At 50.4% G+C, this 22,729-nt stretch overlaps 5 protein-coding genes across 5 annotated transcripts; 3 read left to right on the top strand and 2 right to left on the bottom strand.

Annotated features, from left to right (window-relative positions):
• The first annotated feature begins 2,637 nt into the window (after window positions 1-2,637).
• Window positions 2,638-10,794, top strand: Taf1 (TATA-box binding protein associated factor 1). Its single transcript, XM_029111726.1, has 14 exons — window positions 2,638-2,857; window positions 2,989-3,116; window positions 4,583-4,811; window positions 4,936-5,149; window positions 5,249-5,456; window positions 5,570-6,133; window positions 6,243-6,986; window positions 7,067-7,420; window positions 7,505-7,908; window positions 8,036-9,030; window positions 9,154-9,434; window positions 9,544-10,009; window positions 10,123-10,470; window positions 10,604-10,794. Exons 1-14 carry the CDS (start codon window positions 2,638-2,640, stop codon window positions 10,792-10,794), a joined length of 5,346 nt encoding a protein of 1,781 aa, XP_028967559.1.
• A 216-nt stretch (window positions 10,795-11,010) lies between these two features.
• On the bottom strand, window positions 11,011-12,850 carry LOC100897694 (endoribonuclease LACTB2). Its single transcript, XM_003744287.2, has 5 exons — window positions 12,564-12,850; window positions 12,313-12,380; window positions 11,953-12,234; window positions 11,568-11,865; window positions 11,011-11,452 (listed from the first exon to the last, which is right to left on the bottom strand). The coding sequence occupies exons 1-5, from the start codon at window positions 12,617-12,619 to the stop codon at window positions 11,218-11,220; spliced, it is 939 nt and encodes a 312-aa protein (XP_003744335.1). The 5' UTR covers window positions 12,620-12,850; the 3' UTR covers window positions 11,011-11,217.
• Window positions 12,851-12,893: 43 nt separating this feature from the next.
• Roe1 (grpE protein homolog, mitochondrial Roe1) lies at window positions 12,894-14,405 on the top strand. The gene is made up of 3 exons (XM_003744288.1): window positions 12,894-13,029; window positions 13,543-13,923; window positions 14,032-14,405. The coding sequence occupies exons 1-3, from the start codon at window positions 12,935-12,937 to the stop codon at window positions 14,210-14,212; spliced, it is 657 nt and encodes a 218-aa protein (XP_003744336.1). The 5' UTR covers window positions 12,894-12,934; the 3' UTR covers window positions 14,213-14,405.
• A 673-nt stretch (window positions 14,406-15,078) lies between these two features.
• On the bottom strand, window positions 15,079-16,626 carry mRpL10 (mitochondrial ribosomal protein L10). Its single transcript, XM_029111725.1, has 5 exons — window positions 16,428-16,626; window positions 16,033-16,199; window positions 15,744-15,908; window positions 15,500-15,644; window positions 15,079-15,364 (listed from the first exon to the last, which is right to left on the bottom strand). The coding sequence occupies exons 1-5, from the start codon at window positions 16,624-16,626 to the stop codon at window positions 15,108-15,110; spliced, it is 933 nt and encodes a 310-aa protein (XP_028967558.1). The 3' UTR covers window positions 15,079-15,107.
• A 3,316-nt stretch (window positions 16,627-19,942) lies between these two features.
• LOC100904325 (uncharacterized) lies at window positions 19,943-22,462 on the top strand. The gene is made up of 5 exons (XM_018639932.1): window positions 19,943-20,067; window positions 20,281-20,310; window positions 21,410-21,543; window positions 21,811-22,041; window positions 22,137-22,462. The coding sequence occupies exons 2-5, from the start codon at window positions 20,290-20,292 to the stop codon at window positions 22,405-22,407; spliced, it is 657 nt and encodes a 218-aa protein (XP_018495448.1). The 5' UTR covers window positions 19,943-20,067; window positions 20,281-20,289; the 3' UTR covers window positions 22,408-22,462.
• Window positions 22,463-22,729: the final 267 nt, after the last annotated feature.

The raw sequence follows: 22,729 nt of genomic DNA, 5'->3' as shown, positions 1-22,729 counted from the left end.
TTTAAATGAAGAACATGTAAATATTCGATCCCTCGACTGAGACCATGGTCATGCCTGAGTTCAAGAAGGTAATCCATCTCGCCAGTCCGGGGAGCGGTATACGGCGTGACTGTGCCTTGATTTTTAGCGTAGAACTACGCTATAGCCCCCGGTGACGGGTACCAACTTCAATGGGAAGTATTGGGGGGCCGAAGCTCGAAAAAATTCGAATCTCGGAGATAGCATGCGTATGTGCTGGGGTCGTCTCTCAGAGGCTTACGCACTTTCTCTATGCGAGTCACCTGTGTAACAAACTTGTCGAGCTTATTTCTCTGAAACAGAGCGTTTGACAATGAAAATGGTGATGGCTGAATATGTCCGGCTGAGAATGAGGCACCTTTTATGCTAGTCAATTTCCCCCTTATCTTGATCATTTCATAAAATACAGGCCAAGAAGTAGGCTCGTTCTCGCAGAACGTCGGAACGAAGACTCGGAGGCTGAAAAATCTGAGGGCAAGAAACCCTCAGCATACCTTGATTAGTCCTAATCAACTGTTCTGGAAACGCTATGTCGATTGATGGACCCAGAAATTCCCTCTTTCTGATTTTAATATATATTTGGCGGAGAATCTCTCCTCCGCTAGAGATGGATCTATTTCTTCAGGATCGCCTCAGTTTTTGCTGAATTAATAGTTGAAACTTTCCTCAATCCTTCCTCCACCCTGCGACGATGCTGAAGACAACTAACACCTCCGGTTGAGGTTGTATAATGACAGCGGAAAACGATGTGCGCGCGTTCTTCATTTCATATCTCCTCTAATGAGAATGGACTCTCGTCGTTCATTCTAGCCTTGGCTACTACATTCATGCGTTTCCTTCCCTCATTGGTCGATGTCAATGGTCGTGGAAGGACACCGGCGGAGAACCTTCTGACTAGCAAGCTAAGGATGCCGGACTCCGTGAAGAAAAAAGAACGAGTTGCCCCTAATACATCGTCAGCCATAATCCCGACATAAGAAAACGAACAGTGTTCAGACAAGCGATACGAAGCAGATTCCCGTAACAAACAAGGGCGAGAAGTCGTAGTTCATTTCTACCGAAGTGGTCCTCAGGAAATCACCTATCAGGCAGGACGCAACGTGGTGCTAAGAGAATCTAGCCACGGCGGGCCGTACGGCTTAGCGGACGATTGGGAGGGAGTGGTTCACCCAACGATAAACTTTTTAGACGGTGCTGTCGTCCTGTCGCAGCATTGTTAATGAATGAACGTGTGTCTATCGCCTTGGGACAAATCATTCCAGAATGAAGAGCTCTTTTTTGAGTGCCGCCGCCCAGTGATGGTCTCGAAAAGGAGGATAAGGGAAGCCATCCTTACAATGCCGAATCATGATCATTCCAAGGTTTCGACATTCCATTAAGAACCTCATTTTATTAGTCTTCAACTAATTCATCCCCATCATCGTCTAGATGCGGATGCGCGGCCTCGCGATACTCGAAAAATCCTCCATCGGACATGCAATGATTGTTCCTTGAGATCGGCAATATGAGATCTCATCGAGAGAGCAGATCATGTAGCAGCGTTTCTCCTGGGCGGACATGGTCATGGAATCTAATGTACCTTTCATACGCATAGTCTCGATGTTTTTCAATCCTAATATCCTCCACGAGGACGTGTGGCACGCGGTCACGTACCGGTTGCCGTCCGGATTGCGGGTTGCCAAGCGGAAAACGACGCCGCACTCGGTGCAGATATCGGACCGTATATCCGATTGAAGTTTGTCGGTTGAGTAATAAGTAGATTTTGATGTCATTCGTCAACATTTCTGAGTTTAGGAAAGCCGAAGTCTTCGAAGGTTGCTACCGACCGAATCCCGTTCCCGCAGTTGAGTTCTTTGATCTCGTCTCCCTCAAACTAAAAAGCGTCTTTTGAACAACGGCCAGAGGAAATCTCGTGATACCCCTCGTCGACCGGAGGGTAGTATCGAAAATCTTCCGCAGATCTTCGAACTCACGGAAGTACGTGTTCCGTGTTCACGTAGTTCTACGCCCACAAACCGCCTGAGTCCCTGACTCGGGCACCCCGGGGATTTTTCCCACGGGATCTCCTGCTGCTAGCCTCGACGACGGCATCTCGTTCGAACGTTGAATGAATCTCCACGAACAGCGGGGCTCTGATAAATCCATCCCCTACAAACGGAATCAACTTCGAGGATAACCTTCCATCCAGGATTCGGGAGTTTTCGAATATACCCGCGAAAACAAATCCCAGACACTGACTGATCGGGCTGCTGCTGGCAGAGAGAGAGGTCGCTCTTCCACACTCCACACAGCTGAGGTTTGTTGATATTGTGGCCAGGAGACCGGACCTCTCGACGAAAGCCCGCAAACTTACCGAACGTTCGAAGAATGAGTGCGATCTCGGCAACGAGAGCGGATACTTCTCTCGGACTTTGACCCAGACAAGGGGGAATCAATTACTCCAGCGAACTCTTGTCCGTAAGAGCCAGAAGCTCGGAGTAGTATCCGAGCCGGGGTTCGAAAACGAAGATCGTTCGGCTGTGTAGTTTCAGTGCAAAACCGACATCGGGAACGCATCCCAGGTCTCCACACGGATTCGGTAATTTTACGAACGGCTCGATCTCCGGACCTTGAGTTAATATGTCCTCCGACGAAGACGAGGGTGATGGAGTGAACAACTCGGGAGTCCTAACCAACCTGCTCTTCGGTAATGTCAATGCGGAGGGAGCCCTCGAAGATGACATTTTCGATGAGTCCACGAGGAAGAGCCTCCATCAACTCAGTCATTTGGGCATGGGGAATCTCGTCAGTGAGCTCGCCGAAGAATGCAGTGACGAACAACAAACCGACTACAAACAAGGTGAGATTGTCGTTTGGCGGGATAAACTGAGCGGGAAGATGCATTTTCCCGAAATTGGTTAGTCGATCTTCCTGTCGATTCCTGTTCGCTTCCTTGCGGCTCAAATCTAATTTCTCCCTCACTGACTCCAGGAGAAAAAGACGCGGCTGCGATTGACTACTCTGACGAGACGGAACTCGCCGAAGAACAGGAGGGTCAATCCACTGCCGAGATGAAGCCGCCGCTTGACAATCTAGAACCGAAGCCCCAGGAAGTTCGGGTGAGTGTCCACTCATTGACTCGTGATCGTCTTATCGCATCCATTCGTCCTGATTTGTTTGTTGTTTGAAGTGAAGGCTCACGAAAATTCGTTTTCCCGTCTAAACCGATGAATAGGTATCGAAGTGCTGCACAACTCCAGCCGAGAGAGCCAATACCCTTCATGTGCTGTTCATAGCTTTCCCAGTCCGGGGTCGGCCCCGAGGCTCGAGGAAGAGAAAAGGCTCTTCTAATTAAAGTAACCTGGTGGGAAGTCTGGGAAGCCACCAAGCAAAGACCCGCGCCTCCAAGAAATTCTTCTGTATTCGTGTCCGAACCGGTTCCGCCGGAAGGAGGGTGTCCTCCTCATAATGGGAACTCAGTAGTTCTATCGATCTACGAGTTTGTGAGATCACCTGTCTTCCGACAGAAATAATAGAGTATTGAGCTTCTCGTACGTCGATGCCGTTTTTCCGCCGACAAGATCCTCCGCAGTGATGATCCGATTAGGAATAATTCATTCTCGTAAAATCGCACCTCCTTTTCGCATCCTGCGCAGCTCACGTGCGACGCACAGCGACGAAGTTAACTCACCCTTACTGAAAGTTTTGCATCGCATTCGAAATACTTCTCAAATGGAGTATTTCGAGCCAGTTTCGATTCCCTAGTATGCGCCTGGCTCCGCGGGAGTACACGGTCGTTTTCCTTGTACGTGCAGCTATCCGTCGAAATTAGCAGGATCTCAACGATCGCTCGAGCTTCACCCTGGCTCACTGAGTCAAGTAGGTAACGTTGAGAATCTACGGGTGCTCCCTGATGGGAACAGACATTCTCGGAGACATCACTCCTCGAGATTCATCCCTGATTTGGGCATCATGAGTCTGATGCCCGTCACAACGACCGTTAGTTTCAAATGACCGGCAGCCTCGCCAGCGTGAGGGGGATCGATGTGCGCTCGGATCCAAGACTCTGTACAATTCATGATAATTCGGAATTCAGGTTTCGCTAGATGAACGAGCTCCAGGAGAGATGTGCCGCTCCGCGCGGGTCCCTCGCACTCTGATGAAAGTCAGACCAGGGACCGAGGCGTCGTGACTTCGTCGTCCTCTGAGCTGTAGGCTCCTCGAGTCTTAACGGTGCGATGTGTTCTCTCCGCAATCATGGATGCCGGCTTCTTGTCTATGCATGATTACTTGGTGCGTGATCCTACACCTAGCATCCTGCGGGAGGTTAACATGGAAACGTGTTACGCCACGGAACAAGTTTAGAGAATATTGAATTCGAGTTCACAGGGTGGAAGGTTGACGACATCTACTCCATTCCACTCGATCGAATGTTTGTGGTTCTGTAGGGCGAAGTGTGCGCTCGGTGATTCCCAAACGTCAATGAATCGCCTGTGGACTGGACACCCTAGAGAGTAATTCGCGATGTGCCTCTTGACCGAGTTACGGAATGTGGACATGAAACTAACCCATAATGCCTCTTCAGGAAATTCAGCCCGGCTCGTCAAGTCCTCAGCAAGATTCGAAGATCCACACTCCGCTTGCTCTGATGCTGCCGGAAAAATATCGCAATGTCGACGTTACTCAACTATTTCCTCACTTCAAATCTGGGAAAGTTTTGCGGTTTTCGAAACTTTTCGGTCCTGGAAAACCAAACAGCCTTCCTCAGATATGGCGAGGAGTGAAGCGTCGGAAGAAGAAACGCAAATACGAAGGTGAGATATCGCATCAAAGAACGATCGTAAGAGTCTCCAGCGGATATCGAGATTTATTGGGGGTGTTCGAAAATTCATTACGGTGCTGGAATTAGATCCGAGACTCCGTTCCCCGAATTCGCAGACGCTACGATCGATCAGGACAAACGTAATGTTGATCTCGACATCCTCGAGGATGTTCCTCCGGACGCGGTGGAGACTTCAGAAGCCCTGACCTTGGAATCTAACCAGGACAAAGAGAAAGACAAGAAGGATCGTAAGGATGACGACGATAAAATTTCTGGGGACTCGAGCCAGCCCGTCGCAGCGGATTTCCGTTTCGGGCCGGCACAGCTCTGGTGAGGAAGTCTCTTTTGAGTAACAAAAAATTTCCCTAGGAATGCGGATTTTATATGCGAACGCACCTTTGTCAGAAAATGAAGGAAATTCATTAACAGGTACGACATGTTCGCTATCAACGAGAATGGGGACTCGCTGGACTACGGCTTCAAGCTGATCACGGAGGACGAGAGGCAAGACGTCGAGAAGTACCCTCATCTGAAGCAATACGAAATTCCTAGACGGGAGGACGACGTGCCAGAAGATGCCTTCCTGATGGTGACTCAATTGCATTGGGAAGACGACATCATCTGGAACGCTGAGGAGGTCCGAGTTTTTCCGATGCGATATCCTACATCTGAGCTCGGCCTGTGCTCATGGCTCTATCGCTTTCAGGACTTTTTCCTTTAAGTTAATCTCGTCTGCTTCTCTTTCCTCAGTTCAAGCACAAGATGAATATGCCGGGGGTGAAGACGGGCGCCCACGCAGCGGGATGGGTACCCTCGATTCAGAATAGGACATTTTCACAACACAAACCCTCACCCATGCCCACTTTGACACCGCTCCAGCCTGAGAAGAATGGACAGTTCTCCGCCGCAAATCAGAAGTCCCACCAGATAGCGCAGTCCGCCTTGCAGAAAGCTGCGGCAGCGAAGGGAGTCAAGTCTGCGGAAGACACGACGTGGTATTCGATTTTCCCGGTCGAAAACGAGGAGTTGGTCTACTCCCCCTGGGAGGAGGAAATTATCTGGGACGCTCAGGCTATGACGAAAGTGCCGGCGCCCCAGATGCTTACGCTGGACCCAAACGATGAGAACATCATCCTAGGCGTCCCCGACGATCCCGATCCTGCGAAAATGCGCGAACCCCAGACGCAAACCAAAGAGAAGAAGAACCCCAACAAAGACCCTCTCAGAAAATCCAGGATCCTTCTGGGCAAAGCGGGTGTGATCGCAGAGCCCGAACCACAGAGCCCGCAGCCTGCCAAAGAACAGGACCAGAAAGTGAGTAGAGTTCGAGCGAAACTTGTGTATAGGGCGAGATTCATTCGAAACCGAAACATATTGCCATTTCGGAACTGTTGAGTGCATTGAAGTTTAAATATTCTTTCAGGATCCATACAACATTTCCAATGATGAATACTACAACCCGCGCCAAGCCCAAGACTCAGCCCTCAAGCCCAACGTCGGTGGGAATCTCATCCAGCATTCGATACCAGCGATCGAGTTGCGACAGCCCTTCTTCCCGACTCATATGGGTCCTCTGAAGCTCCGGAGTATCCATCGACCATCGCTGAAACGATTTTCGCACGGACCGTTGGCGACTCCCGGACCGCATGGTGTCATCTCGTTATTGAAAAACATCAAACGAAAGCAGAAGGAGCGAGACGCCGAGCGGCAGGCCAGCGGTGGCGGAGAGATGTTCTTCATGCGTACGCCTGAGGATCTCTCCGGCAAAGACGGCGACCTCGTGTTGACCGAGTACAGCGAGGAGCATCCCCCTCTGGTGATGCAGATCGGCATGGCAACCAAGATCAAAAACTACTACAAACGAAAGCCCGGCAAGGACAATACGCCCGAGTTACATTTCGGTGAGATGACGCTCGCGCACACGTCGCCTTTCCTAGGTCAACTTGCGCCTGGAAAATGTCAGCCGGCGTTCGAGAACAATTTGTTCAGAGCTCCGATGTATGAGCACCAATTGCCGATGAGCGATTTCCTCATCATCAGGACGAGGCAGCACTACTACGTTCGCGAGGTCGACGTCATTTTCACAGTGGGGCAGGAGTTGCCGCTCTATGAAGTGCCCGGCCCCAATTCCAAGCGCGCTAATAATTTCATAAGAGATTTCCTACAGGTGAGCGAGATCTGAGATATTCTTGGATTGTTCTAGAGGCGTCGCTGAGCCGATTTATTGAGATTCCTTTCCGAATCCAGGTTTTCATTTATCGACTCTTCTGGAAATCCTTCGATCATCCAAGGCGGATTAAGATGGAGGACATCCGGAAAGCGTTCCCGAATCACTCAGAGAGCTCGATTCGAAAGCGTCTAAAATTATGCGCTGACTTCAAACGGACGGGGATGGACTCCAATTGGTGGGTGCTCAAACCCGACTTCCGATTACCGACAGAAGACGAAATAAGGGCAATGGTCAGCCCGGAGCAATGCTGTGGTTATTATTCGATGTTGGCGGCTGAGCAGAGATTGAAAGACGCTGGATACGGAGAGAAGAGTCTGTTCACCGCCGATGAAGAAAATGAAGATGATCTTCAGAACAAGATCGACGACGAGGTGAGCAGGATGGAGGGTCTGCGCTTGTACGTCGGAGCCGTGCGATCGGGACATTTCTGATTTCTCCACTCTCTTGATCTTCAGGTGAAAACAGCTCCGTGGAACACGACGAGAGCTTTCATCCAGGCCATGAAGGGCAAATGTCTGCTCCAACTCACCGGAGTAGCCGATCCGACAGGCTGTGGCGAAGGATTTTCGTATGTCCGCATTCCTAATAAACCGGTGCAGTCAAAGGACGAAGAACGTAAAGAAGCCGTCAAGAAAACTGTTACCGGGACAGATGCCGATCTACGTCGGTTATCACTTTCAAATGCGAAGAATCTTTTGCGAAAGTTCGCGGTTCCCGAAGATGAAATCAAGAAGCTCACGCGTTGGGAAGTGATTGACGTCGTGAGGACTCTGTCCACGGAACAAGCCAAGGCTGGCGAGGACGGAATGAGCAAATTCGCGAGAGGGAACCGGTTTTCGATCGCTGAGCACCAGGAAAGGTCAGTCTCGCTTTTCGTCCAAGACTTCCGTGGTTGTGAGCATCAGGGGTCCCACCGAACTCGGGAAGCGACTAGAAAGAACATTCAGGCGGAGATGGTCAGAGGGACTCATTGGTATTCCTTTCAGATACAAGGAGGAATGTCAGCGGCTCTTCGACCTGCAGAACAGAGTCCTGTCGTCGCACGAAGTCCTCTCTTCGGACGAGGAGAGCAGCGTCGGCGAAGAAGAGAGCGAAGAAGACATCGAGGAGATGGGTAAAAATATTGAGAAGATGCTGTCAAACAAGAAGACGTCCAGCCAGCTGAGCCACGAGAAGGAGGAAGCCGAAAGACGAGAGCTGCAGAAGCTGATCCTCGGCGAAGACGACAAGAAGGGCAAGCTCGGCAAAGACAAGAAAGAAGACGAAAAGGACACCGCGCCGAAAATTCTCAAAATCTACCGAACCTTCAAAAACAGCAAAGGCAAAGAATTCGTCCGTATAGAGACTGTTCGTAAGCAAGCAATCATCGACACCTACGTCAGAATTCGCGAGACGAAGGACAAGGACTTCATTAAACAGTTCGCGATGTCACTCGACGAAAACCAAAAAGAAGAGATGCGGAAGGAACGTCGCAGGATTCAGGAGCAGCTGCGTCGCTTGAAGCGAAACCAAGAGCGTGAGAAGCTCGGTCCGAATGCTCCTTTGACCCCATCTCGGAAACGGTTCAAGAAAGATGCCCCTCAGCTGAAACTCAAATGCGGAGCGTGTGGCATGGTCGGACATATGCGAACGAATAAGGCTTGCCCCAAATATCAGGACCCATTGGCAGAGGACGGAAGTCCCCAAGACGCTCGGGAGGAAGAAGAACCCGAAATCGAAGAGGAGGAAGATCAGAACACGAGCTTGCTCCAGGAGGATAACCTCGTCAAGGTCGACGAAACTCGAGTTGTCCTGTCGAAATCACTCATCCAGCATGCGGACGAACTCCGTCGAAAAAGTCTCGTGCTGAAGCTGCCGAACATGAAGAAACGGCGGAGCAGAATGGAATCCACGACACAGTGCGACTATCTCCGCAAGCCGGCGCAGTCCGCGAACAGGAGACGCACAGATCCGCTCGTCACGTTGTCATCTCTCCTCGAGCGTGAGTATCCCCTTGTCTTGAGGAATTTACATGATTTTCATTCATTACACGTTCAAGACCCACCTTCGCCGGAGCGAGTGCCTCACGAAAGAAAGAAAATCTCACGTAAATGGCTGTTCACAGATATCTTGAACGATATGCGAGATTTACCGGACGTTCAGCCGTTCACGCATCCGGTGAATCCGAAAGCCGTTCCTGATTATCACACGATCGTCGCCCGGCCCATGGATCTGCAGAAGATGCGAGAGAAGGTTCACGAGCACGCTTACCAATCCAGAGAGGAATTTCTTGTGGATGTCAATCAGATTGTTGAGAACAGCAATCTGTACAATGGCGCCCAACATCAATTGACGCAATCCGCTAAGAATATGCTAGAGTTGTGCATCAAGAAGTTCGCTGAAAGGGTAGGTTCCTCCCGGGTGTTCGCGCTCGAAAGTGCTCCTTGTTTCTCCGTGGAATTCCTTAATTTCGATGAAAAGTGAGGATTAATAATGAATTTTTCGTCTCCTGCAGGAGAGCACGCTCATGCGACTAGAGAAAGCGATCAACCCGCTCCTGGACGATGACGATCAAGTTGCGCTGAGCTATATCTTTGAGAACATAGTTGTCAGCCTCAAAGCCATTCCCGAATCGTGGCCGTTCCACAAACCTGTGAATAAGAAGATGGTGAAAGCCTACTATGATGTCATCAAGGAGCCGATCGATCTCGACACAGTCATGAGTAACATCAAATCGCACAAATACCACTCCAGACGCGAGTTCATAGCCGACATTGAGCTCATGTACGCGAACAGCGTGCAGTTCAACGGAGAAGACTCCGCCTTCAGCATGAAAGGCAAAGAGATCTTCGACACAGCTGTCGAGCTAATCAACGCCCAAGACGATCACATTTCGAATCTTGAGAGTGCGATCAACCGTGCGCTCGAAGAAGCGGAAACTGATTCGCTCGCAGCCTACGGTCCCGGGGACGGCACCCGAGGTGAGTCTTGGGATCGATTGGGGCAGCGATTTTTTTCCTAGAGAATTATTTCTAGAACTCCATAATATAATTATCCGGGCTCCATAAATGACCTCCCGTCTCTTGAACTTCAGGCGAGGAAGAAATGGTTGACGTGGAAGATGTCGGCCAAGACGACGATGATCCTAATTTGGGTGCGGACCTTCAAATCAGTCCCGACAACTCCCCGGATCAGTCAGAGCAAGACGACAACGGATCTCACTATTCCGACGATGAAAACCGGGGCGTCCTGTTGACCAGGAGTGGTTTCCAACAAAACTCCAATCAAGAGGACGAAGAGATAATCGACGAGAACTACGACCCCACAGACTTTTTGCTCCAGGGGAACTTCCAGTTCCAGCGGACCGAGGAGGTCCAAGAGGAAAGACAGCTCATGGAGGTCGACGGCCAAGATACATCTCAACAGGTCGACGACGCGAACGGTAAGTTAAACTTTTGGTTCCGACGTCTTACAGTTAAGATCTCCTTCTGTGTCGGAATCGGTCCGAAAGCCCACTTACCGGTGCCAAACACATTTCTATTTCGTCACAGAGAGCGTCGAATTTCGAATTACAGATGAGTCCAATCAGCCGTGGCTCAACGATAATCAGAACGACGATCCCATGGATTCGGACAATGGGGAAGCCATACACAACGACCTAGTGATCTCTGAGAGTGACGAGGATCAAGAAGAACAACAGGACGCCCAAGAGGAACCAGGGAGCAGGAATGATGATGATGACGAGGAAGACGGTCTGTGGTTCTGAGACCGTCTCTCTGAGACTTCATTTGTCGTACACATTGGAAAAATGTCGACCTCCAGATGGCATGAGGACCCTTGTACATAAATTCAATCATGTAAATTTCTCCCGATGGTCGTCGGGACAGCGGTGTCGACTCGAAGTTTGAGGAAAATTGCCTCTGAAGGAACATTGTTTTCTGAAGGTATAGGAAGAGAGAGTTGATAGTCTCGTTTCACTCAAAAATACTTGTCTCCTTTATTGCAACCGACTTGCAACACTTTGTTCGGAGGCTGATGCATGACCTTGGGAAACTCTCCAGTTCCTCCTCTAGGCTATGTCATAATTCATAATTGAAAGAATATTCCCGACTCGACGCCAGACTGAAAACGTCTTGAAATCGTCGCATGAATTTGAAGAATCTACAACTTCTCTGATTTCCTCCAACTATCATGTCAAGGTATACTCTTCCGTCACAGTTACGAATCCTTCCTGTCTATCCCGCTTGATCACTTTTCCATCTTCGATTAGCTTCGACAGGTGATGCCCTACATTTATTTGGGCGGCCGGATATTTGAACCTTGGGATCTCCTCGCCGTAAACTTTCTCAACGATCTCCCACGATGTCAAAGGCGCGCCACCGTTTTCGGCAAGGCTTTTCAGAATGAGCTCTTCCCGATATAATCTGCAACGAACGGCGATACGTCAATCCTCCGAGAAGACCACGAGATTTTTGAGGGATCTAATAGGCTCTGCGGACATCTCCAGCTCCGGGACTCGATCTAGGTCAAAATGCTCACCTGTGAGCGATGTACGCTTTAACTTTATCCAGAGCCTTCAGAACCACTGGTCCGTGACCCGGATAAAGAACCTCTGGGGCCTGCCGTTCGATAGCATGCAAGGACTTCATGTAGGGCCCGAAATCCTCGAACACAGAGGAGCCTTCACCGAGTATACAATCGCCGGAGAACACGGCGCGCTCCTCTCTCAACACGAGACACGCGTGATCTTTCGTATGACCAGGAGTGGCCAGTACCACCAAGGTCGCACCCTCCACCCGAATCTCTTGACCGTCGTGCAAGGGCAGGAATTTCAGACCTATGTAGAACACGGGATGGAACCGACGTTTAGCATGGACACCTGTCGAAAATGCTCCCCATGGGCACTGAGCTCGTCTCTACTCACCGGTTGCGTCATCTTTCTCACTGAAGGGGATCTTCGCGATCGGAGTCGATATCTCGACGATGCCCTCGCGCATCAGGTCGATAACCCCGCCTATGTGGTCGTGGTGCCAATGGGTGATGATAATCTTTTCTATTTTCGCTCCGAGCTCATGTAGAGCCGTCCTCAGAGAATCGACGTACGCTGGATGATCCGCACACCCGGTATCAACTAACACTCTTCTCTCGCCGGTCCCGATGAGATAGGTATTAGTCCCCTGGAGTGTCATTATTCCTGGATTGCATCCTGCAAGCACGACCCATTATATTCGAGGGTGCATTTCGAACGAATTCGAATCAGAATTGGATGAGTTCGGTAACTCGCCTAAGACTCGATAGACCCTCGGAGTCAGCTGCTCTCGCAGCGGCAGAGAAGTTTTCATGATGAATAACCTGCGATCGATATCGACGCTGTCACTCTGAGCCCGAGTCTGTCACTCACCGGACGCCCACTAAACGTCTGTTCTCTGGAGCTCAAACAATCAGGAGCAATTCGAATAAGGATTCCTGATTGTGCCTTCTGCTCCATCCAATGACCTTCTCAAGCTCGAATTACGTGCTTTCCGAAAAACTCACCTGTACAAGATGCCGCCTAGCGTTCCGTATTTAGCGGAGTTCAGTATCCACTCCATGAGTTGTCAAAGCACTGTAATCAGTGCTGTGATGATTACAGAGATAGAGAGGGCTTATTTGAGCCCGCGGAACTCTTTGAGTCCTCAACAAGAGAGCTTCTGTAATCACGCAGTCCTCTGAGTCTCCTCTACCATGATTTCCCAAGAATTCGAGAAAATTACAGAAAACTCGGTCCAATTCAAAAAGCAGCTCTCCGTGATTCCGGAACCAGGAAGAAAGTTCCAACTTCTCTCTCCTCTCCGTATCGAAATTGAAGAGCCCACGATCCGATGCGTGTGTGGGATTCTGAGATTTCGTTCAACTGCGGGTGAAAAATGGCGTCGACCGCGATGAGCGTGTTCTCTAACTTGAGCCGATTGGCGTGCCGGGTCCCATCTCAGCGTAGTCGGCATGGCTTGACAGCTTTTGGGTAAGTTCCACGTCGTATTCGGGCGGTCTCGTCTCTTCGCGACGCTTCCCCAGTGAGGCGAAAAAATTGAGTTCTGCCGAGGGGCGCTCGCGCTCCATGCGCGATCTTTCTCAGTGACCTTCGATTACGTTCTCTCTGAGGGTATCGCTGGAAAGCTCCGGTTCGACATGCTCATTCGATGCTCATCCTTCCTAGATCCAATTGTACGGAGAGTGAGCCTCCGTGAAACCGAGATGATAACAATTATTTCTCTCGCTTACGTCATATAAGAACGAGCATGGTCACGATGTGCCAATTCCTATCGTTTGGAGATCGAGATCGCTCCCACAGATCAGTGCAAAATTCCTTATGTTCCTCGATGAACGTACCCTCCCTTCAGAGTGTTCCCTCATCAGTATCACACCATCACGTGGGTTGTCCACCCAGTGAAGCGCCACTGCTGCAAGACACCGGTTTTCTTGAATCTGCGTGTGGTCCTCCAGGATGAAATAATGAGTGATCCTCGATTTCCAGGCGATGCTTCTCAGCTAATTCCACAGCCTCTACTTCCCCGAGCGAGGGCCAGCAATCTCCGTCCGCTGTCTCTGCCGAGGAATACGCCAAACTTAAGGAGGAGAAAGACTTTCTTCTAGAGAACGTCAAAGAGCTCGATGACAAATACAAGCGAGCCCTGGCCGAAGTCGAGAATACTAGAATGCGTTTGGGAAAACAAATTGAGGATGCTAGAGTTTTCGGCATCCAAAAGTTCGGCAAAGATCTTCTCGACGTCGCCGATGTGCTGCAGACGGCCTGCGGAGCGGTACCACAAGAGGAATTGAGTAAAAACGCGCATTTGAAGAACCTGTATGAAGGGCTCAAGATGACAGAATCACAGCTGCAAGGGGTATTCCGCCGGTGAGTGAAAAATAATCAATAAACGCACCGTTCGTTTTACGCCTCATGGAATTCGACTCATGTGTCCGGAACGCATCGATAAATAAATTCCGGTATCTTCTCTTTCAGACACGGTCTCACACAAATCAACCCACTCGGCGAGAGGTTCGACCCCAATGAGCACGAGGCCGTTTTCATGACGGAAGATAAATCGAAGGAAGTCAACACCGTCGCCGTCGTCAGCAAATTGGGCTATAAGTTGAAGGACCGGGTCATACGGCCCGCTGTTGTCGGAGTGGTTAAGCATTGATACGAAGATCCTAATAGGTTTGTTAGCAATTGCATCGAATCACCTGCGTTCCAATTTGAATCATCGAGGTAGCCGGATACACAACGAGCGTGCTTCCGCTGCACGGAGCTGCTCTTGTTGTCGCTCAGAAGTGAGCTTCAAGCTATGAGTCCTACATCTCATCCTTGGGAATAAATTAATTTTCCTCTATAACGACTGTGTCCTCCCCCTCGGATCCGATCGGAAATTATGAATTATTACTAGTGACCAGTGGCGGATTCACACAGTAGGCTTAGTTAGTAGGCTATAGACTGGGGCGGCACTTTTCGGGGGGCGGCGAAATCCTGCTTGGAGTTTCTGTGATCCTCGACAACTCACTCAGTGAAATCATTCGAGACCGAGACGAGGACGTCGTCTCCGTCCGTGAGCTTGGAACTGCCAGATCAACGGCGGGGAGCCGTCTCAAAAAGTAACAGCGAGACATTATCCCTTGGAAACCCGATCAACTATTTTGGAAAGGAACTCTTCTTTCTCCTCTTCTGGGATCGACTGAATAAGTGGAGACCATTTCCAAGGCTACGGATCCTTGGACTTTTTGTGGAACAGGAGGGAAATCATAGAAACCTGAAACAAGCGCCGGGAAGAATCGGGATTCATATCAAGATGGGTTGTATCAGGGCGGCGGGTCTGATTCAGCCTGGGGGCGGCAAATTCGTGAATTCGCCGCTGCTAATGACGGATCGCAAGCTGCCAGCAGAACCACTGGATAGGAGCATGAGATCTTCTGAAACAAGCCTCGTCAGGTATGCTCTGACTTCCTCCATGATTCGAACCATCAGCCGGGGTGTCGCACCGCCCTCATGAACTATTCAATGACATCTGTGCGCACGGGATCTACACGGGATTTTTATTGAGCTCAATTCTCTTCGCTCGGACGATCTCCCACAGTCGTAGCGTCTATTGTCGAACTTTTCGAAGAGCTCTGCGATGCCTGCGAGTGTTGCGACAGCAGCATCGATAGTCTCTGTTGATGCCGGTTGAGGTTGCCATATAGTCGTTGCTGGTGCGCGGAGAGTAGACCTGCGGTGATCGACTGCAATGTCTGGATTGAAGGCTCCGTAGCCAACCAGCTCAGTTGTGCGCGGTCCAGAAACGTCCGATCTATCACCCCAGCTGGAAGCGGGAAATCCCATTACAATGAAGGGGGTTCGGGAGGATGATGGATACCAAGAGGATCATTCATCATCAGATCCATGCACGAGTTTCTCGCCCGACGAGAGAATAATAGACTCGGCACAATGGGCTCACCTAGGAGGATGTACTGTGGAATTTTCTTCAACAAACGCAGGCAAGACTTGATATCATGATGAGGTGAGACAGCGACGGCATTCCTCGATGTCACGAATGGCGTAGCGTTCGCGAGAAATCCGTTTTGAATCGCCAGGGACGTGACCTGAATTTACGACGGCACGGTTTTCATTTGGAATACTCTATGAACAAACATTCGCATTCCCAACAAAACGAGCTCAGCATCAGTTAAAGTTTGCGTTACCGTGTTGCTGTAATCCTTCATGAAGACGTCTATCTTGAAGAAGCTGTTCTTGGCTTCGAAGTCTTTCTCCGCTGAGATGGGGTTCTTGTGGAAGAAGAGGATCATTTTGGCTTGTTCAAATTCCTGTCGAAGCTTCTTCGCTTTCAGAACACTCCATGGATGAGGCTAAAGGAAAAAATTCGATGAATTACAGAGGGTTCTCAGATAGACCAGGGAAGTGGTAGAAAATGGAGTCATAGAACAAAATCTACTGGTATAGACGGAGTGATCCGGAGATCGTGAAGCGTACCTCTTTCTCGGGAGGCTTATAGGTGAGGCTGGAGCATATTTGCTCCTCTCTCGATAATATGGGCTTGCAAACCTCGTACATAGCCTTACGATCATAGTGGGGCTCCGGAGGATTCCGCGATTTGAACTTACGGAAACGAACCTGGCTGATCACAACATTCCGCTGAGCTGCAGGGAGGAATTGAATTGAGAATTAAAGCTCCTCTACGTATTATTATGCAATACAAGGTGGTTGAATTCTCCCAGAGCTGAAGAACGGTGAGCATTCAGCGAAACATCACGGAACAGAAATTCGCGCAGTACAATTCGGAGCGGGGATTGCGGACTTAAGTTTTGGCTCTGGAGAAAACGGTCGCGATGTTCATCTTTGTAAACATCCTCATTGGATCTACTCGCCACTGTTCTTGATGAGATTCACAGCACAAATTGCTGTGATTGAATTCATCCCAGCTAGTTTCCAGTCGACCGGCTCGGTGAAATCGTTCGCAGCTCGGCCTGCTTCTCTGCTCCTCGACTCGATGTTGTGTCTTCGATCGCCATCGAGGAACGCGCCATCGAGGCGGGCCTTTCGAATGCATAGCTGAGTTTCGGCCATCAGGTGTAGCCTGGAGAAGTTCACACGTACCTCACGTACCTTAGTACCTCACCGATTTCTCCGCCGTGTGTATCCCGCTCTCGGAGAACCTTCTCGGCAAGTCCCTCGTGGGCTGACCGCAGTGAGAGGGGGATCCGATCTATTCTTCGGTCCCCGCTTCGAATCCGTGGGACTCACGTCGGAGGATATTTTAGCTCTCTTATAGAGAGACTCTTCGACTTCCATGCGGACAGCTCGTTCTAAAAAAAAGCTATGAGCGTCTCCCGAGTGGCGCGTTTGTCGGCTGACTCCAGAATCATAGCGAGACGTTTGCGCCGAACCCTGACGACTTCCCAGACAACTCCGAGAAGAATCGTCGTCCCTGCTTCTGGTTGAGCCGGTTTCCAAATGATAACTCCCTCTGCAGGGACTGCAATCGGAATCATCAGTCTCTGTGCGCTTGGAGCAGATGGTCGGCCGACTCGGTCATCAATGGTTAGGATCGTCTCATTAGCTAATTGGCGTCGTGAGGAGTACTTGAAAGTCGCTGACAGGAGAACGCTCGATTCTCCACGTCATCATCAGACTCGGTGTAGAAAACACTCCATGATTCATCGGCGCATCGCCTCGAGCTCGAAACGAATTCGAGTCGGACACCTATGAGCCCATGGAAGCTAGGGAACTCGCATACGACCAGCTTTTTTGCTCGAAAAACATAATTTACAACGTGAGTCAGGCTTGATTGAAGTATAGAAGTTCAGGATCTTCGTGAAGACTTTCCTCGATCGTGTTGAACCGGGCCGCTTCGGAAGCCGGACGGCAAGAAGTTCGTAAATTGCAGGGGTCCTTCTCAGATATGTATCTGAACTCTCGATCGAACCCTTCGGCGTCATCCGCGATGCCACGATTATTTTTTCCACGCATTACACGCGTTCTGGATCATTGAGATATCATGCACGGTCTGGGCTTGTTTCGAGGGCAGGAGATTATATGGTGAATGGATCGATATTTTCGAAATTTTCGTGTTTTACCTACTCCGATGAGCTGTGGACCATGGCCTCTTTCCGGGTATATCCATCCAAGTGTAACCTTTCCATGGAGCCCGACAAGACGGGTATGTTTCCCGGGTTCGACATCAACAAGTCGGACAGGAGAACGTCGAATGATGCACGCTGAAAAAAAAGTGACCAATTGTGACGTCAATTCGGTCTCGGGGGCGTCGAGCTCGATTCAATCCCCTACAACGTCCTGAGTCGGCTATGATCACCTCAATAAGACTCTATTCCTAGGTACGTCCGGGTGGGATCAGAGTGCCTATGAGTCGGGCCGAATCTGCATGTTTATAAGGGCTTCGGCCCATCTCTGACTCGTCAACATGGGGTACATGAATTGTCGGCCAGGCTCGGTCGTCGGTCGATGAGGGCTTATATTTTGAGGACGTTCGGTCGCAGGAGATCCGGAGGGATCGCCGATATCATTCGAATTGTGTCTCGAGCGAAGGCGTCCTCAAGAGGGGGCAAGGGCCATGGCCCCCTCCACGATCTCTTTTCGGCCCATAGGGCTCCTCAGTGAGGCTTATCATCATCGGCTCCAACCCTGGACCCTGTCCGAGAAAATCCTGGGCACACGCCGGGTCTCGAGGACGCTCCATGTCAACTACGAGCGATCGGAACTTCTCCAAGAGGATTTTCGGCAGTATTTCTCGCACATAATAACTCGACGCGCGTCAAAGTCGTCAGAAAACGTCACCGTAAGATTCATCTAGACGCAACTGACCGAACACCTGTGCGAAGCGGGAAAGATTTCGTTGAGCTTTATCGCGTTTTACCAAGTCGTCCCGACGGTGCCGTCAGTGTGCTGTTATGGCCCGGCATGTTTACGAGTGGAATCCTTCCGATTGCCGGCAAAAATTATCCGCTTCCGAGCCAGCTTCATCGATCCTCCACAATGGATCTTCGGAGATAAGGTATCATTTGGGAGCCTAAAAATCGAGAGTTCTTTGCTGACGAAAATGGAACGGAAATTCAATATTCCGTCTTCCTCCTCTTCGCGGCAGATCCTTGATGCAAATCCTGGTGAACCTTCGACGTCGAAGAGAGCACCGTGCTGGGACGCCCATCGGGGACCGTGGTCCGAGCTCCGCCTCAATCGCCATGCTCAGCCAGGCTTTGCCTAGCGCTTATTCCCCCATCAGGACATGAATGTCGGTGTTTCCTGTCCTCAATTAAGGGCGGGTCAAAGGAAAGCTCATCCACCGATTGGATCCGTGTGCGACTCCACATTTGTCTTTCAGTCAGCACTAGGCTTTGTAAAGTTCCCGGAACCGGGATGATTCGCGCTTACAGCTTTGCATGGCACGTGTATGGGGAGCCGCGAGGGACCGCACGGAAACGCATGTAGGAAGCACGTTCCTCAGGGAAACTTGCGGTCTTATGCAATGCCCAGTCAGTACACATGAGAAAACAGCGGAAAATTCGGCAGATACTCTGCAGGAATCGGGAGAGACTTGAAAAAAGCTTCGGCAGCTCTTCGCTAGACACCCGAGGAAAGTGAAAAGCTCTAGAAAAAAAATACATCAGCATCGTCCAGCATCCAAAAGATGACTTTCCCACCTTGGAGAGTCGGCGAAACATTTCGATCTCTAACGAGCATTTCGGAAAACTCCGACGAGAGCTGAAGAGCTGAAAATTTTCACCCTCGTTTCCTTCCCGTGTTCCACTGAATTCGTTCCATTGATATCTCCTCGACAATATTCCTGTTTGTGCCAGCTCGAGGACTCGAATCCAGACCCAGACTGCACTCATAAATTCATTGATCCGTTGCTGAGTCTCCATTTGTGCGTCATCCCATCCCATTACCCAATCAGCGAGATCCACCTCTACTTTCCGAGCCTCCGCTCACAAGATCTCTGTCCGTGTCCCAATACCCATTCCATGCTTCGAAAATTCTACTCAGGCTACCACGATCTCGACTTGAGAATTTTTGCCGAGTCTCTCAAGCCAACCGACGCGAGCATAGGCATCGCGGAGCGCTCGCAGTTGGCGCGACCAAGCTCGAAGACTGCAGAATGGACGTATTCGTATGAATCATTGCAAGCGTCAGCTTCGCACGCTCTGCAGTCCATTCATCGCTAGATATAAGCCTAATAATGAGCGAACATTGGAGCATGCGGTCAAGTCTCCACCTGAAACGAAAGGTTGTACGTCACATAACACCAAAACATCCGAGTTGGAAACAAATTTTCCGACAATCAGCTGCATCCGTGACCGCCGAGCACCGTGAGCTCATTAGGAGAACGGATCGATCCGCTGACAGGGAGACAAAGAGACACATTGAGAGGGTGCCGTCGCCAGAAACACAGATACCTTCCGACGCCGTGGCCAGTCACAACTCGAACTCGTCTCGAACAGTTTGATCATAGGAGTTTATCTCAGCCTTGGATTTTCACCTCTTCCTCACAAGGTTAGCTAGGCTCAATGCCGCGCAGACGGGGGTCCCGAAGTCGAGGTCGTTATTCCCTGCAATGTAAACTACTCTGCCAGAAGACAGATGGTGGCTTATCGGTATCAGGAAAAACAAGTGATGAGTTCAGTCTGCGAAGCAACTTCGTTCTATCCTGTGAACTCACAGTTCATTAATACTCAGATCAAAGTCTGGCAGTTTGCTCTTCCACAGGAGACCGTCATGCGATGCTCAAACCTGATGGTAAGTGTACGAAACACCAGGGGGAATTCCGCCCCTCCTGGAAGGGAGTTCCAATTCTGTGAGGAATCCACGCATCATTGATGCTGCTCCTGTTCACCTCTCGTCCCGGTCCGACTTCGACGCGATGTCACAACGCGGATGAGCGGCGGGAAGCCTCCGGGGAGGAAACTCTCACGGGGATAACCCTCCTGAAGCATCAGATGTTGTGGGAATACCTCCAGAGAGACCGTGATAATTACATCAGGGAAATGGATTCTGTGAACGATCTCCGGGATATTGCGAAACAAAAAAGTCTAGAGCTATGCTTTGTCCGAAACCCTCGCCCCGGAGCGGCGGAGGCTCCTGGCCGACCCGCGAGAAGCCCGGGAAGGTCGAAGACTCCTCGGGTAGGGGAGATCCACCAGTTATGGACCGCCCCACCAGTTTTGGACCGGTCACCAGTTATGGACCACCAACCGGTTTTGGACCGGTCAGAATTTCGGGCCATTCTTTTCGAAGTGGTCGGAATACAATCAGTGGCGGGTCATGAAGAATTCTATCTATGTCGGGATTATTTCGAGATCCTCATTCTCGCGATCATAGATGGCTGAGAGAGCCCATCGACAGCGGGCAACTCGGAAAGAAAATCGATCTCAAGCCGATACTCGAACGATTCTCGAATCCGCCCCTAGCTTGGAGCTGGAGAGGCTGGATTCGACTCCCCGATTCCCGAAGCGAGCGAATATCAAGTCATCCGAAAGCGAGAACATTCTGAGCTGTGGTCCATAACTGGTGACCGGTCCAAAACCCGTTGGGGGTCCATGACTGGTGACCGGTCCAAAACTGGGGGTGGTCCATAACTGGTGACGTGACCGGTCCAAAACTGGGGGTGGTCCATAACTGGTGACCGGTCCAAAACTGGTGGGGTGGTCCATAACTGGTGGATCTCCCCTATTCTGACTCTCGGTCCCAAAACGAGCGCTGATAATTGGGCAAGCTGGACTGACTCTGAATGAGATCGCCATTTCCACACGGAATGCTGGGAGACCTATATGTATGAAAATTTCAAGTTTGAAAGCCTCGGCAGTGAGAGATCACGAGGCACCTCTCCGCATTCCAGTCCGCATGGATTATTCTACTCCTGATCAACGTCTCGACGCGGTGTTCTGGGAAGTGTTTCACGTTCATGGGGTTTAACAGTTGCATGACGCAGTTCCAGAACGCGGATGAAGACTTCCCGTTCACGCCAGAATGGTGAGTTCCATTCGGATCCAATCCGCGTTTTCCGACAAAGTTTCATCCGTGATAGCGACGACTTCAAGGAGTCGTACCTTCGCCTCGGGGTGAAGCTGGAACTGCAATCCGCAAATCGCTCTGATGTCGTCCGAAGCTTTCTCTCGGCATTCGCGATAGACGTCGATGGCCCAGCCCTCAATTCAAGGGGTCTCTCGATTCCAAGAACTCCGTCGCTTTGATCTCGAGCCCTTCTCCCGTCTGAACTCTATTTCGGCCCAACCTCAGGTTCTTCGTGAATGTCTTCAAGAGGATCCAGATGATCAAGTTTGTGAAGCGCCATTTCTTCGACGTTAGGCTGGTCGAGATGACAGTAAATATGTATGCGCCTCTCAAAGAGGCGAAGGAGTTTACGGACCTCGACGAGTTTTGGAAAGCTATTGCACAGATTGTCGAGTACATCGGAAGCGTTCAGGGAGATCCGGTCGAGCTCCTCTACGACGAGAGAGTGAATCCAATGTGAGTAGACTCCCGGTGCGAGATGGAACAGATTGAAATCCGGCTGACAGACGAGAGCCAGAAGAACTTCGAATGAGCCGAGTCTAATTTCCCAGAGACCTCTTGAGAAGTTTCCGGGGGCATGCTGAGGAAATAACTGGCTTCATACGGAGTGCCGACGAGGGCGGAGCATTCTCAGAGGACGTGCAAGCGGAGCTCGAACGTCTCTGCCGGCTACTCCAAGACACCGGGAAGATCTTGCACCGACTCCCCGAATTCACTGACACGTCCTACTTCAAGATGATTGAGCAGAGTGCCTATAGAGATCCGCAATTTGCCGCTCTAGCTTCTCTGGGAGACTCAATGCTACCGGGCTCTTCGGAGTAGTGTCACAACATCGAATAGGACCTTCTGTAAAAAAGTGTATAAACTGAGAAGACTTCTTAAGAATTTGACTGATGTATCAGATGAGAATCATTTCGCTCCAGAAGGTAGAATCCGTCACGTTGACACCCAATCCGCATTCTTGCAACGTATAAGGGACGCCACAGCTAGTGACCGCAGGAGAGCCATACCCTAGGCCCTAGGCATTAGCGGGGAGATAGCCAGCGGCTGCCGAACGTTGATAATGGTGACTTTTCAGAGTGGGCATTTCAAGTTGATTCTCCATTTCTGAGAATTTCGATTCTGACTTCTTCGCACTCCTTTT

This window comes from Galendromus occidentalis, unplaced genomic scaffold (assembly GCF_000255335.2).
Source record: "Galendromus occidentalis unplaced genomic scaffold, Mocc_1.1 scf7180000077464, whole genome shotgun sequence".
Classification (NCBI taxonomy): domain Eukaryota; kingdom Metazoa; phylum Arthropoda; class Arachnida; order Mesostigmata; family Phytoseiidae; genus Galendromus; species Galendromus occidentalis.
The sequence above is the reverse complement of the archived record's forward strand: the minus strand, read 5'-3'. Positions and strand labels throughout refer to the sequence as shown.

Coding starts and splice junctions, on each gene's coding strand:
- LOC100897694 (XM_003744287.2), bottom strand. CDS start 12,619: ATGGAGTGGATACTGAACTCCGCTAAATACGGAACGCTAGGCGGCATC. Junction 12,235..12,312: donor GAGGGTCTATCGAGTCTTAG/GCGAGTTACCGA, acceptor TCGTGCTTGCAG/GATGCAATCCAGGAATAATG. Junction 11,453..11,567: donor AAAGCGTACATCGCTCACAG/GTGAGCATTTTG, acceptor CGTTCGTTGCAG/ATTATATCGGGAAGAGCTCA.
- LOC100904325 (XM_018639932.1), top strand. CDS start 20,290: ATGCGATGCTCAAACCTGATG. Junction 21,544..21,810: donor TTCCCGTTCACGCCAGAATG/GTGAGTTCCATT, acceptor GCCCAACCTCAG/GTTCTTCGTGAATGTCTTCA. Junction 22,042..22,136: donor GACGAGAGAGTGAATCCAAT/GTGAGTAGACTC, acceptor CTAATTTCCCAG/AGACCTCTTGAGAAGTTTCC.
- Roe1 (XM_003744288.1), top strand. CDS start 12,935: ATGGCGTCGACCGCGATGAGCGTGTTCTCTAACTTGAGCCGATTGGCG. Junction 13,030..13,542: donor CATGGCTTGACAGCTTTTGG/GTAAGTTCCACG, acceptor CTCGATTTCCAG/GCGATGCTTCTCAGCTAATT. Junction 13,924..14,031: donor CTGCAAGGGGTATTCCGCCG/GTGAGTGAAAAA, acceptor CTTCTCTTTCAG/ACACGGTCTCACACAAATCA.
- mRpL10 (XM_029111725.1), bottom strand. CDS start 16,626: ATGGCCGAAACTCAGCTATGCATTCGAAAGGCCCGCCTCGATGGCGCG. Junction 15,909..16,032: donor ATAAGCCTCCCGAGAAAGAG/GTACGCTTCACG, acceptor TTTTTCCTTTAG/CCTCATCCATGGAGTGTTCT. Junction 15,365..15,499: donor TCCACAGTACATCCTCCTAG/GTGAGCCCATTG, acceptor TCCCGCTTCCAG/CTGGGGTGATAGATCGGACG.
- Taf1 (XM_029111726.1), top strand. CDS start 2,638: ATGTCCTCCGACGAAGACGAGGGTGATGGAGTGAACAACTCGGGAGTC. Junction 5,150..5,248: donor TTCGGGCCGGCACAGCTCTG/GTGAGGAAGTCT, acceptor ATTCATTAACAG/GTACGACATGTTCGCTATCA. Junction 7,421..7,504: donor AGAACAAGATCGACGACGAG/GTGAGCAGGATG, acceptor CTTGATCTTCAG/GTGAAAACAGCTCCGTGGAA.